Raw genomic sequence first — 10,501 nt, 5'->3', positions numbered from 1 at the left:
TAATTTATTTTGCCCATATTATTATATTATCTACTATTTTATCTACGGATTATTGATTACCTTTTGACCAGCTGGTATTTTTAAAGACAAATCTGTGATCACCGGATTTCTGTCAGCATCGTAGCGCAAAAAGACATTCTCAAAAATGATCTCTCCTCTATTAGGCCAATCACTGGCTACTCGTAAACCTAAAATCCAGCAGTTAAAATTAGCACGTGTATGATAAGGAAGATAACGGGAAATAACCGATGTTAGTTGACTTGTAAAAGACATTTTTGCGTTGTCTAGCGATTTGTACATTATACGTGTTTTCGATAATACACAAATAAAACATCGAATCATTTTAGGAAGTTGATTAATTGTCAGATTTTGATCAATATTTAAATACAATTGAAGTACTGTATACAGTATCGTTTTAATAGATGATAATAATAAAAAACGAAATAGTCAATTGATATTTAATAATACGATATTTTTAGAACTAAAAAATATCAATCGTTTACTGGATTTAGTTTGTGACTGTCACGAATTAAAAATTATTAACGTCATTATCTCGGATTATTAATACATTTTGTTTATCTTATTATGTAAGCTTTTCATATCTTTGCAAATTAAGAAGTTTCAATGGCTTTTAGGTTGAAAATTACCGTTTTCATGAAGCTTCTCCGGTTGCACATTTTTGTAAGCGCAAATTCGAGCTACACTTCCCATGTACAACTCGATCTCTGCGCTAAACTTGATCATCCAGTTCAATACCGGCACTAAGAGGGTATAATTTATTGTCAGGCCTACTAATCTCGGTGTTACGCGACTTGGATACAGCTCCGCAGAAAGTAAAGCTGTAGAAATGGCTACTACCACGATAATAGCGCCCAAATAATCCTAAAATTATTTATGAGACAATAAAAATCATCGAAGAGTCTGTCACTAAAGCCAGATATTTCATCAATGTATGGTTTATATAATAAATAAATTATATATTTATTATTTACAATAAAATTATAAAATATAAATTTAATACCAATCTTTGAATTATTTTAATTATTCAATTTTAAAAGTTTAGAAATTAATTTAAATTTTTTGGGGTAATATAGACCGATTAGGACAAACCTTTTCGACAACATATGTCAAGATCAATGTCGCAAAGATCTTCCTCAATCATATTTACATTTTTTGACATTTATTGTATATGACTCATTATATTTACCAATGCGATGCCAAACCATCTGCTACTAGTGTTTAAAATAAGAAATGCATTGGTGTTTATGTCGAGGTGTTTCATCATCTCCTCTATAAAGCGATTCTCTTGCTTGAATGCCCTTAATGTCGGAAGGCCGGATAAAGTTTCTGAGAAATGCGCTACTACTGGTCCTCTCGTACTTGAAATTCCAACAAGAAAGTCAAAAAAAAAGATTAATGAAAATTTTTCAGTTTAAGAATACAAAACAATTAGATTAATTTTATTAATTACTCGCAAATGTGTAGTGCTATCTTGCATATTATTTTTTATTTAAACAATAATCATTTATTTGTTATTATTAATTAATTGTTTATTTGTAAAGTATTTGTGAAGTATTTGAAACTTAATAAGAATTTTTTATAGTTTTTCTTTTTGGTTATATAAAAGAATATAAAGAAGTATTTAATATTTCATAATGACTATCATGAGATAATAATGATTATTAATACCTGCCATCTAGACATTGTAACTGCCTAGCGCTTCGTTTGTAGAATTTTTGCAGTGCATAATAAGCGCAGCTAATTGGTATAACAGTGATCAAGAACCATGGTGAAATAATAATATTAATGATCATCACCGAACCGCAGAGTAATACAAAAGACGTCAGTCTCTTGATCGCCGTAGCCATTTTCTTGAGAAAAGGAATAAAAAATTTAATTTAGGTTCTATTAAAATGACTTTATATTAGATTATTTTTAACAATATTTATACATAATATTAAATATATGATATTAAATTGTTTTGGCGACTATAAATTAATTGTTAAAATACAAGAAGTTTAATTAGTCAGTATATCTATTTACCTTGTCTATGACACTTATGTCTGCACTAAACCTGCTCAGAATCTTTCCAATGAGATTGCATTCGAAGAATGAGATGGGTGCACCAAGAAGTCCGATGATAGCTTCTTCGTGCAATTTTCGTCTAGCTCTAGCACCTAGCCATTGACCTGATACATTGTAAAGTACTGATAAAAAAATTGAGCCCACGGATATGATGATGTACACCATGAAATAGGACACTGTCTGAAAAAGGATCGATGTTCAAAATTATTGTAAGAGCACGTCATCCGTGCATGGTACATCTTTTTTGATTGTAACAATATCACTATATTTTTAAATATTAACATATAATATCTTTTCGTAGTAACAATAAATTATTCTTAAGTCGTTAGTAATGTTGACAAGCATGTAATAGTAATTGCATCAATTGATTATTGACATTAGTTGGGACGCAGATCTAGTTTCTCTAGTGATACATTTTTGAGCACGATACGCAAATATGATATCGTTGTAAAATTAATATTACGATAATCTCATATATTTTTTAATATATAAAATTTATTTACATTTGCCGGCGAACGAATGCTTTCCTCCATCCATTCACACAGCCAGAAGTCAGTATACACGCGAAGGATTTGGAAGGCCAGCGCTGCTATAGCGTAAATGAGTCCCGGTATCCATCCACCAGCCTTTAAATATTTCATCCAAATCATTCTAGTGACCATTCCACTTTTATCGTCAACTTCAAGTTCGCTTTGTTCATCTACGTCTTCATTGTTCAATGCTAAAAAAAAGATTTAGAAATTAAAACGGATACTGTTTGTAAATTTTAAGCAAAAAAAAATATGAAGGAGCGTAAAAAATTAAAGAAACACATAAAAAAAAAATATATATATATATAATTTCAATAACTAACTTTCTTCCACATCATCCGTCTGATCGATAGTTCGCGATTCTGATAATCTTTTCATCGGAAGATGATAATGTTGATTTTGCGGAATAATTCTAAAAAGAAGCAAAAAAATATTTAATTATCAATTACTTATTTATAATATCTTTTTCATAATTCATTCTTTTGTAATTACTTGTTAGAATCTGACATCAGTCGAGACAGAACATTTTTATCTTTACTCATTGCCATTTCATCTGGATACCTAAAGTTTGCATTATATTATTTCCTCTTTCACTTTTTCAACAATATTTCGTAATAATAAATCACATTATTTATATATAAAGAAAAAAGTTTAAAACCTAGCAGAGAAGAATTGCTTTAGCACACCGTTGGACTGTCCGTTGTTGTAAGTGTTGTTCCTTTTCCTAAACAAAATTAAAACTTGAACAGGGAATTTATTTTGTGTAAAAAGTATATAGTTGTATGTTATTTCACGGAAATTATTTTGTAATCATAAAGAGATATTTAAATGAAAAATGAAAAATTTACGAAACTTTGCTAAAGAAAGATCAATTTGAAATAAATTTATAAATTGGCTCGTCGGACTTTTTATCTAATTGTATGCTATATGTTCAAAAGAGAAAAATGATCTTTCAAAATTCTTTATACCTTGATGGCACGTGTCGATTTTCGAGAATAATCGGCGTGCTGTTCTGTCGGAAAATCGGCGGTCGTTTTCGTGCTTGAAGACTCAAGCTGACAATATCGTGGTGCGGTTTCGATCGTTTCCTATCAGTATCCCATTCTTCCTCTGATATTAAAAGTTCTGTGAGAACGTGACTCCAGTACCTCGATCTGGATAAAGTTGTTCGGCGTAATCTTAAAGGTACGAATGCTGGCGGATTCTAAAAAAATTGGTTAGTGAATTCGCAATTCAGATTAATTAACGTGTTAGTAATAAAATTATATCCATATATAAATCTCAAAGATGTCATTAATATGTATGTTTGCTTTTTCTATTATTTACCACATAAGCATCGTGATCGATGGTCCACCATTCGTCATCGTCATGCTTTTTCGTTTTATTCATTCCGATTCTATAGACTAGTTTAATTAAAGACCATCTGTCCTTGGCAGTTTTTTGAAATTGATTCTCGTCTTGATGTTTCGTATTCACGATTCGCCACTCTGCCGCTAATTCAGAATCAGTATCCTCAATGCTCGATTTTGTTCCGACTGCACGAACTCGACAGCCATCCATAACAATTATCTTAAAATATATTTTTATCATCTTTTTTTATCATCTTTTAATAGACATAAATTATTTTTTATATATGCATAAAGAAATATAGACAATTAGAGATATCCACGTAGAAGTATAAAAAGAAAAAAATAAATTACTTATTTTTTTAATTCAAAGTATCTAATAACATACATAAAAAAATAACAAATATATATCAATAAAAAGAATTATAATTAAAAAAAATTCATTTCATTAAAAAAATTTCAATCTAAGTAAATATAAAATAACATTTTGATTTGCATAAAATCTTTAAAAACTTAACTAAAGTATTAGTATTAAGAATATAAAATAAAACCTGATGCGCAGCTGATAATAGTTCCAATTTGTGAGTGATCATAATCACTGTTCGACCATTTCTCAACAAGAGCTTCTTAATACCGTAATCGAAAACTTGCTGACCGACGTGCTGATCTAATGCCGATAATGGATTGTCCTGCAAGCAATTTTTAATTTTTATCAGCATATAAATTTTTTACATGAAAAATTAGACATACAAAACAAACAAACCAGGAGAACGACATCGGCGTCGCTGTAAAGAGCTCGAGCTATAGTAACCCTTTGCTTCTGTCCGCCGCTCAAATTAATACCTCGTTCACCAATCCTGGTCAAATCTCGACCAGGAAGTATGTCTACGTCCGGTTGAAGAGCGCACGCGTGTAAGACATTGCGATATCTTCGCGATCGATACATAGATCCAAAGAGAATATTGTCCCTCAAGGTTGCATTTTGAAGCCATGGCTGTCGTGCCACGTAAGCAATCTTCAGACCCCTGAAAAGAAATACGAAATATTTTTAATCAATGAAAATGTATTTTCGTCATAATTAAGGTCTATCAGATTTTATTTTCTCTTCTTTCTTTTTTTTTATTTTAATTACTTAGTCCATTCCACACTTCCGCTTGTTTTCTGAATCTCTCCTAAGAGTGCCAATAATAAAGAGGTCTTTCCACTTCCGGTTTTTCCCACTATTATCGTTAGTTGTCCTAAAAACATAGTTTATTATATTTAAATATAATTAATTTAAAAACAAAAATAATTTATTATGACAAACAATACTAAAAAATAATTATGACAAACAATTATTATATTTATTTAATACCTTTGCTTCTAGCGTTATATATTTACCTCGCGGAAAATTGAGAGCGTCAACCATCAACATATTTTCGTCGGACCCACAGATGAAAATACTTGGTGTGACTTTAAGGACAGATTCTGACACTTCTGAATCTTTCTCGAATACTGTATCAATTGAGGAGTCAATTGGCAAACCGAATTCACGGAAGATACTTGATCGTGGATCTTCTTCGTCCTCTTCAATATTGTCCAACGATCCAAAAGTTGTAACGCTATTAATTGCTTCTGTCTGTGAAGAGAATAATGCGTCACTTCAATCTGAATTGTCGAAACAAATACATTCAATATTCAATTTGTAAAATATGAAAAAATACAATTGCAGAATTATACAAAGGTTTTTTTTAATTTAATCATCTTGATTTATTGTTTTTATGCAATTTCAAACAACTACTTTATATAAATAAAAATAAAGTGAACTAGTTTTAAAGACCTTTTATTTAAAAACTCACATCATTATCAATGTACGAATTTGCTTTTGACAATATATCCGTTGTTGATTTATAATCATTTGATTCAGGGAGAATATTCACTATCTCTGGAAGCTGAAAAAATTCTTCTAGCCTTGTTGTAGAAATCTGCAACCGAGAAGGAATATCTCAAATTTAAGGGGACTAAATTTCAAAAGTCGTTTAACTCGAGAACGTTATTCCTCACTATGGCATTGATGATAATCGGTACTATCACCGGAAAGATGAAGAGCGGCACAGTTAGTTGCGAAAAGAGTGCGAGACTGGCAAAAACATTTCCCGCATCAAGATTTCGTTCCTCTAACCAGAAATAAATACCGAATGTGAAGAGAGTTACCAGAACGCAGAAAGTATGTGTTAGGAAGTCTGCAATAATAATATATAAACTTACATTCTTATTTTTTTCAATTAAATTATTAAAATGCTTATTAAATTATAAAACTTTTCATATTATATTCAATGTTTCAATTTTTCAGATTATCTTCTTGTTTCCTGCGCAAAATTGAAGCATAAAAGTCTAGAAAGGTCTGTTATAATTAATAAACGTTTTAAGAAAAGAATGGAATTATTACTTTATATATATGTATGTATATTTACTAATAAGCGCCCAATATATAGAATCCTTTTTCAACAGCTTCAATTCTTCGTTCCTGGTTCTATATATGCGTTCTTCGAAGAGATTCTCCCAAGCACGTAGCTTAATGAGTCGTATTCCTTGAAGAATTTCATTAAGTAGACGAAGGCGCGTGTCGCTTTTCTCCTGGAAAGATTGAAGAAAATTGAAGACTCAAAAAAAGGAAAATTAATTTTCACTTTCTTACCGCTATGGATTTGGAATTTTCGGACATTTGTTTTCCGAGAAGTAGCTGCATCGGCGTGACGATCAATATGCAGCAAATAACAGCGATAATCGCGCTAATACCCAATTTCAAGTACAGAAGAAAAATGATAGCGATAATCTGTATACAAATTAAATGAAAGTATCTCGAAAATTATAAAATAATCATAAAATAATTGTTTAAATTATATTTTATTATATTAATAATTATACTTGTAATTTATTTTGCGATAATATTTGTATAATTTGATAAACATTTTTTTCTCTGTGATGAGTATTAAAATATACGCCGTACATACTTCACTTAAATGTCCTTACTTTTAATGGAACGGCCCAGATGTAATGAACGATCCAGAAGAAATTCATTACGTTATATGCATCTTCGGCTATGAGATTTGTTACAGTTCCAACATCAGCTGCTTGTTGATAACAGTGCTCTTTATCTTTATTAGAAGGCTTCTCTTCCTCAGAGATACTCCATGAAGACAATCGAAGAGCCTTATCATAAATCAATGCCTAAACAATTCAACAAAATTTCAACAAAAATTTCAATGAGTCTTGTTCGATTTTTGTGATGTCTGAGCGTATAAAAAATGACGAAAAATAAATAATTTATAAATTAAACATTATTCATGATAAAATACCTGAAGAGCTATTCGCAAACGTATTCCTCCGACGCAGAGCACATGAGTAGAGGCTTGTTTCAATGTGCTTTGCAAAATGGTGACAAGAAAAACTACGATCCCCAAGAAATACCCATTTTTCAGAATTTGGGAAAATGTCAAAATTTCCTAGAAAATTAATCCTTTAGAGTTAGGCATATTAAAATGAAAAATAAAGAATTTAAAAGACAATAGAGAAATGTGTCGATACCTTCGAAAAAAAATTTTCATTTGTGCTGTTTTGCAAATTTGATGCATAATTAACGATCTTCGGAATTGTCATAGGACCCACCAAAGTCATAGCATCGCCGAAGAGCTTCAAGATACTACCTGCCGCGAATGTTAACCATATCCGTTTCCAAAAACATTTCCATAAAGACAATTTTCGTCCACGGCATCTCAACTAGAAATTTAAGTTCGATTTATACTAAACAATATGTAGATTTCACTGACAAAAAGCGACTTATGACAAAATTTTAATTTTAGTAATTATTAGAAACGTTTTTAATAATTATTCAAATTAAAATCTTGTCGAAGATATTTAATTATTATATATATATTACACTAATAAATATATTATCTACAGATTATCATAAGTTATTACATTTAATATTAATATTAATTATATTATTTAACAAGACAACACTTTTATTTTATTAATTATTAAAAACAATTAAAATTTTGTAAAACAATGTAATAAATATTAATATTAAATATAATAACGAGTATATAATAACAATATATGTTGTATTTTTATGATGCTTATTAATGTAATGTATAATAATTAAATGTCTTAATCATTTTCGAATTGCGTAGCCATTACGAGAGTGGATCGATTATTTCTCGTGAAATCTTTTTCAAGAGAAAGAAACGAAAATTGTTACCTTTTCAGTTTCATAAATGTCGCGAAAACGTTCAAACTGATTCCTCGTGGTATTTTCGTCCGGAAGTTGCCCAAGATCGTGGAGTTCGAGTGGTGTGTGATAACCACGCAGTAATAGATCAGTCATCCAGTGGAAGGTGATCTTGCTGAGGAACGGTGAGGTAGAGTGCACATAAGAGTTCCGTACAATATCGGGCCTTTTAACGGTGTACTGTCTGCTTTTCTGCATCTAATGACGAAACATTATCGTCGCAAATATATTTGCAGTGAGAAAATGAGCTGCAATGTCAGGCAAGGTAACGCGATGTTTATACATTCGATATTCTACGCTGGGAAAAGACGGAGTAGTAAAATGATGCTGTTTGTCTTTATTAAGTTGAGAAAGTCGTAAACGCAAAACGAGATGGGCAAAATTTTAATACGTCTCTGGTGAACATTTGCAAGTTGTTTTGTAAGCTCCGATAGTATGCATTTCGAAAAGTTTTTCTCGCGTCTGAAGAAGAACATAATGAGAAAAAATGTTTAAGAAAATAATTAGATAGCATAGTATTTTCTGTAGAACGAAATACTTTTTATGAGTAATTTTCTCTCAAAAAGAATCTTAAAGATATAATAAATAATTAAATTTTACCATACGATAAAGGGTATAAGAATCAATAATAGCTAGCAATCCGCAACAAGCGGCGGTGATCCCTGTTGTTGCAACCCGAATGTATCGAATGGATAGGCCAAATCTAAAAAATAGTACTTTAATAAATATGAAACTTGAGATAAGTTAATTATTATTAATAACAATTGATTAAGCGTTAATTGATCTTACAAAAAAGTATTGACATATAAATAATAGTAATATTTTATAATATAAATATAAGAAAGTGAAGAGTTTCAATAACATTAATCGGAGAGAAAGATCGAAATATAATTAGTAAATTTATGTATTTTATCTTAATAATTATTAGTAATATATACCTGCATAAGTATAAAAACTTCCATGCTCGCGTAAGACCGATTACCGCAAATCCACCTCCCGATGCGGCGGTACCGAAACCATCCCTGATTTCGGTTTCGCGATGTAATATCCAACAAAATAATATAGCAATTATTGTTAAGATTAACGATAGTGAAATCGTTGTCAGTATGGACTCGTACAGTTCCAATAAGAGATTCAGCAGTAATAATATACAAATTAAAGTTCTGCTTGTGTGAAGTGGCAATAACGACTTGAAAAGCCTAAGAAAAAAAGTTGATATTATTTTTATAATGATATAGTCATGTCATAAATATTTGAATATTCTGTTTTGCTTTAAAAAAAATGTTTCTAAACTTAAAAAAAATAAATTTTTCTTCCAATTGAGGAAAACATTCTTTTTGCATTAGAAATATAAGTAAGAAAAGATTGGAAATTTTAAAAGTTAATAATAATATAAACAAATATATTAAAATATTTGAAAAATATTAAGAATTATTTGAAAAATTTTAAGAATTGCTTATTATAATATATTATTAATTTGTTTATATACGAGTTAATGTAGAATTAATTCAGTATTAATAATAGTTGAACTTTTGCAGAATAATTTATGTAAAAAAAACAGTTGGCGAGATATCTCGTTATATGAATACATTCTGTAATCACGTTAGGTATGTAGACATATTATGTATTCGACGGATAAACGTGTATGATGAGAGGATTGGGTTTGTACGCGTCTTAACGAACCTGAATGGCCTCTGAGTCATTTCGCTTGCAATTTCCCGAGTCTATCGTTATGTTGTGCCAATGACATCATTGACATCAACTTATATCATACTTGCAGATACTTGATGTTGTATTAGTAAGTTAAATTTAAAACTGAAGTATATTAGGGGATACATAGTAATGAGCATGTAAGTAATTATTGACTTCGTACTCTCTTTTATTAAGATAAAAAGATGTAGCGTGTTTATTTCATATTTTTCATTTCCACTTTTATTAAAAAAGAAAATATATAAAAAAGATTCACTGAGAAATATTGAAGATTCTATTTATGTAGCTTGTTGTTAATTTTATGATAATCGCGAGCGATGTACACTGAATTAGTTAATTTGTAAACGACTGAAAGCATAAGGTCGAAACAAGTTCTGATGTACGATCTGAGACAGAAGGAAGCAATAAATTGAATAATTATTGAATTACTCTTTTCGCGATTTAATGTGTGCGTGCGTGTGCATGTGTGTGTGTGTGTGTGTGTGTGTGCGCGCGTGTGCGTGCGTGTGCATATGTGTGTGTGTGTGTGTGTGTGTGTGTGTGCGCGCGTGTGCGTGCGT

The 10,501-nt window shown here is 30.4% G+C and overlaps 1 protein-coding gene across 1 annotated transcript in view; it reads right to left on the bottom strand.

The window, feature by feature from the left end:
* Window positions 1-10,501, bottom strand: part of LOC108685561 (ATP-binding cassette sub-family C member Sur) — a 15,063-nt gene that overhangs the window by 1,583 nt on the left and 2,979 nt on the right. Inside the window, exons 2-26 of the mRNA XM_018190415.1 lie at window positions 9,170-9,430; window positions 8,832-8,934; window positions 8,202-8,429; window positions 7,529-7,720; window positions 7,300-7,446; window positions 6,974-7,171; window positions 6,639-6,776; window positions 6,415-6,577; window positions 6,005-6,183; window positions 5,800-5,925; window positions 5,342-5,579; window positions 5,094-5,199; window positions 4,725-4,986; window positions 4,513-4,650; window positions 3,942-4,184; window positions 3,584-3,819; window positions 3,274-3,339; window positions 3,108-3,176; window positions 2,939-3,027; window positions 2,589-2,806; window positions 2,044-2,265; window positions 1,690-1,871; window positions 1,208-1,379; window positions 648-882; window positions 61-188 (exon numbers count right to left, since the gene is read on the bottom strand). Coding sequence (XP_018045904.1) covers window positions 61-188; window positions 648-882; window positions 1,208-1,379; window positions 1,690-1,871; window positions 2,044-2,265; window positions 2,589-2,806; window positions 2,939-3,027; window positions 3,108-3,176; window positions 3,274-3,339; window positions 3,584-3,819; window positions 3,942-4,184; window positions 4,513-4,650; window positions 4,725-4,986; window positions 5,094-5,199; window positions 5,342-5,579; window positions 5,800-5,925; window positions 6,005-6,183; window positions 6,415-6,577; window positions 6,639-6,776; window positions 6,974-7,171; window positions 7,300-7,446; window positions 7,529-7,720; window positions 8,202-8,429; window positions 8,832-8,934; window positions 9,170-9,430 — 4,339 coding nt within the window. The remainder of the gene's footprint in view (window positions 1-60; window positions 189-647; window positions 883-1,207; window positions 1,380-1,689; window positions 1,872-2,043; window positions 2,266-2,588; window positions 2,807-2,938; window positions 3,028-3,107; window positions 3,177-3,273; window positions 3,340-3,583; window positions 3,820-3,941; window positions 4,185-4,512; window positions 4,651-4,724; window positions 4,987-5,093; window positions 5,200-5,341; window positions 5,580-5,799; window positions 5,926-6,004; window positions 6,184-6,414; window positions 6,578-6,638; window positions 6,777-6,973; window positions 7,172-7,299; window positions 7,447-7,528; window positions 7,721-8,201; window positions 8,430-8,831; window positions 8,935-9,169; window positions 9,431-10,501) is intronic.

This window comes from Atta colombica, unplaced genomic scaffold, assembly GCF_001594045.1.
Source record: "Atta colombica isolate Treedump-2 unplaced genomic scaffold, Acol1.0 scaffold100, whole genome shotgun sequence".
Taxonomy (NCBI): domain Eukaryota; kingdom Metazoa; phylum Arthropoda; class Insecta; order Hymenoptera; family Formicidae; genus Atta; species Atta colombica.
The sequence above is the reverse complement of the archived record's forward strand: the minus strand, read 5'-3'. Positions and strand labels throughout refer to the sequence as shown.